We start from the raw sequence: 2,814 nt of genomic DNA, 5'->3' as shown, positions 1-2,814 counted from the left end.
GATTATAGTATGCATTATAATACATTAATATAAACAATTAAATAAAAAAACTTATTCATAAAACAAAACTGTGAAAAAGTAATATAATAAATTAGTTAGAAAACTAAAATTGTAACAAAAAGAAAATTCTGAATCTGAATCTATTATTAAGTATATAAGTTAAAGAAATAAAAATTTAAAATTTGAAAAAAAAGTTTAAAATAATGAATAATTAACTGCAATATCATAGTACTAACATACAAATCTGAATAACTATACATATTATAAGTATGTATAATGATTGTAACTTGTATAATATAATATAAAATATCCACTTATATTTTTATTCTAGACTTTGCACCTGCAATAAAAACTTTCAGTGGTTCTTCAATTTCTAAATTTACAGCATTGGAAAACTTTGATATATTTCTGACAGCATCTAAAATAATTAAAATCAATACAAAAATATAATTAGGTATAAAAACATGTAAGAAATTAAAACATTTTAATCAAAATAATACTGAGTTTATATTTTTAATAATAACTCACCTATAATGAGATTGCAAATCAATAATTTATTAAATATTTTCTTCTTCTTTTGTCCAATATAGCTAAATTCTTGTAAAACTGTATCACTTATCAATCTAGATGTTATTTGTCTGACAGTACTGGATAACGATTTTTTTGCTAGATAACTTAATTGTGTTACCTGAAATAATGTTATGACAAAAAAAAAATAATCATTAGTTACAAATTACTGTAAAAATGTTTCAATTTTTATTTAACCTACCATTTTTGATTTAAATGTATTATCAGTTAAATATTCTTCACATAGTTCAAGTTCAGTCATATTTTGTATTGGAAATCGTAAATTTGAATGCTGGTTAATATCAGAAGAGGAACTTTCGTTGGTTCTATTTCCAAAAGATGAAGTATTTAGAATATCTTCATGACTGTTTAATGTTTTGTTGATGTCTCCTATATCAACACTTATTTTGGCAAGGTAGCTTAAAACAGTACTTTGAAAATCATCCGCTAAAAATATATCAAAATCTATTAAAAATAAAAAGTATTCATTAATTTTAATATTTAATAGTTATAGAATAAAAAAAAGATTTTAATGTTACCTTGACTTAACACATTTTGTGATTTGACTTTTTCATTTTCATTGACATTAGTAGGGTCAACTATTATAGATTCGTCGAAACTAGCTGAAAACCAACAAATATAATAATTGAGCAATCAGTTAAATTTAAATCAAAACAATCGATTACTATTTAAAGTGACCTTATTAATCAATGATTGTTTTAGTTACACCCAGATGCGGACACAGATTTTTTCACAAGGGTATAGGGTATAGGGTATAGGGGGTCTATAACAATGGAAATAAATTGAATTAGCAACAATATTAATACTTATTTCTGATTAAAATTGATGCCCATTACCCCCACACACATATTGTATTAGTATTGCCAATATTAGTTTACAGTTTTACACTGTTTGAAAAAGTAGCAGTATAATAATAGTGTAGTTTATACATAATTTAATAAATTATAAATAATTTAGTAATAATACCTAGTTTTAACATTATGTTTTCAGTAGCCTCTTAAGTCCAATCAGTCAAGGTTACCTTTGTTACTGCCCACCCCCTTATTTATAGATATATTTTTAACTTACCAGATAATATATTTAATGAATTAAAGCTCTTTTCATGAACTAAATGTTTATCGACTGCAGGAATGGTGACCTCTGTAATTGATGAACTAATTGATGTGTGGGCACAGTTTGGTAACAATGTCTTTAAAGCGTGGTCTCCTTTCTCAATTGCAATTTCATCATCTTCGCCTAATTAATTTATAATACAATATTAATCAATTTACTAAAAACATGATTTTATAATTCATGTAAATCTTACTTGATGATCCATCAGTGGATAATACATTCCATAAGTTATTAGAACTCTTCTCTTTTACAGATTTCGGCAATACTTTTTTTTTGTGTTTCACTATTATACTATCAACATCCGAATCACAAGGCCTCTTTCTTCGGACTTTTCTACTCTTCTTATTTTCACTTGATGACATATCTGATGTAAATTCTGCTATGGACAATTGACCTTTTGCATCTTCATATGAGTCTGTATAACATGTTATGTAATAATAATATAAACAAACCATTGCAACAATTATATTTAAAACCATCTGAAACATACCTAATGCTTTACCAATTTGTTTTGCGTCTAGATAAATGAATTCTATTTCATTCGGCTGCTTGCGTCGAGTAATAAATTTGGATACATTTTGTGTTGGCCAAGCACACTCATCTTGTTTTAACCAAAAAGATGGTACAACATACATTGAATTGTCGGTAGTAAACTCAACTACAGACCACGACATGTTTTAAACTACAATAAATTATAATACAATATTAAAAATTTTAAATTTTACTTATAGAATATAATAACTTAAATATAAATTTATACACATGAAACTTGAGAACTTAAAATCAAGCATTAACATTATGTACAATAGGCATAGAAATGAAACCATTATTTGAATACGGTATTAAAATCATTTTTTTTTTTATACTTTGAACACTAAAGTCAAACAATTCATTACTTAATAAATTTACAACATTAACATTCAACTTAGAAGATTCAAAAGGTTTTTGATACAAATCATATTTTTGTAAAAATATTTTGCCAACTAATCTTATAACATGTGTTTCTGTTGAACGAATAATGTTCATAAGTTTAACTACTTCATTATTTGTGGTTAAGAAATAAGAATCTGCTTCAACATGTGTCTTAAGTGTCACATTTTTCAAATTTAAAGT

The 2,814-nt window shown here is 25.2% G+C and overlaps 1 protein-coding gene across 1 annotated transcript; it reads right to left on the bottom strand.

Moving 5' to 3' along the window:
• Window positions 1–684: 684 nt before the first annotated feature.
• Window positions 685–2,377, bottom strand: LOC132932665 (uncharacterized). The gene is made up of 6 exons (XM_060999038.1): window positions 2,192–2,377; window positions 1,895–2,116; window positions 1,657–1,824; window positions 1,107–1,190; window positions 861–1,032; window positions 685–688 (listed from the first exon to the last, which is right to left on the bottom strand). The coding sequence occupies exons 1-6, from the start codon at window positions 2,373–2,375 to the stop codon at window positions 685–687; spliced, it is 834 nt and encodes a 277-aa protein (XP_060855021.1). The 5' UTR covers window positions 2,376–2,377.
• Between the last annotated feature and the right edge of the window lie 437 nt (window positions 2,378–2,814).

The sequence above is a fragment of the Metopolophium dirhodum genome, chromosome 1 (assembly GCF_019925205.1).
Source record: "Metopolophium dirhodum isolate CAU chromosome 1, ASM1992520v1, whole genome shotgun sequence".
Taxonomy (NCBI): domain Eukaryota; kingdom Metazoa; phylum Arthropoda; class Insecta; order Hemiptera; family Aphididae; genus Metopolophium; species Metopolophium dirhodum.
Note: the sequence above shows the minus strand (reverse complement) of the source record. Positions and strands in the feature narration are given on the sequence as shown.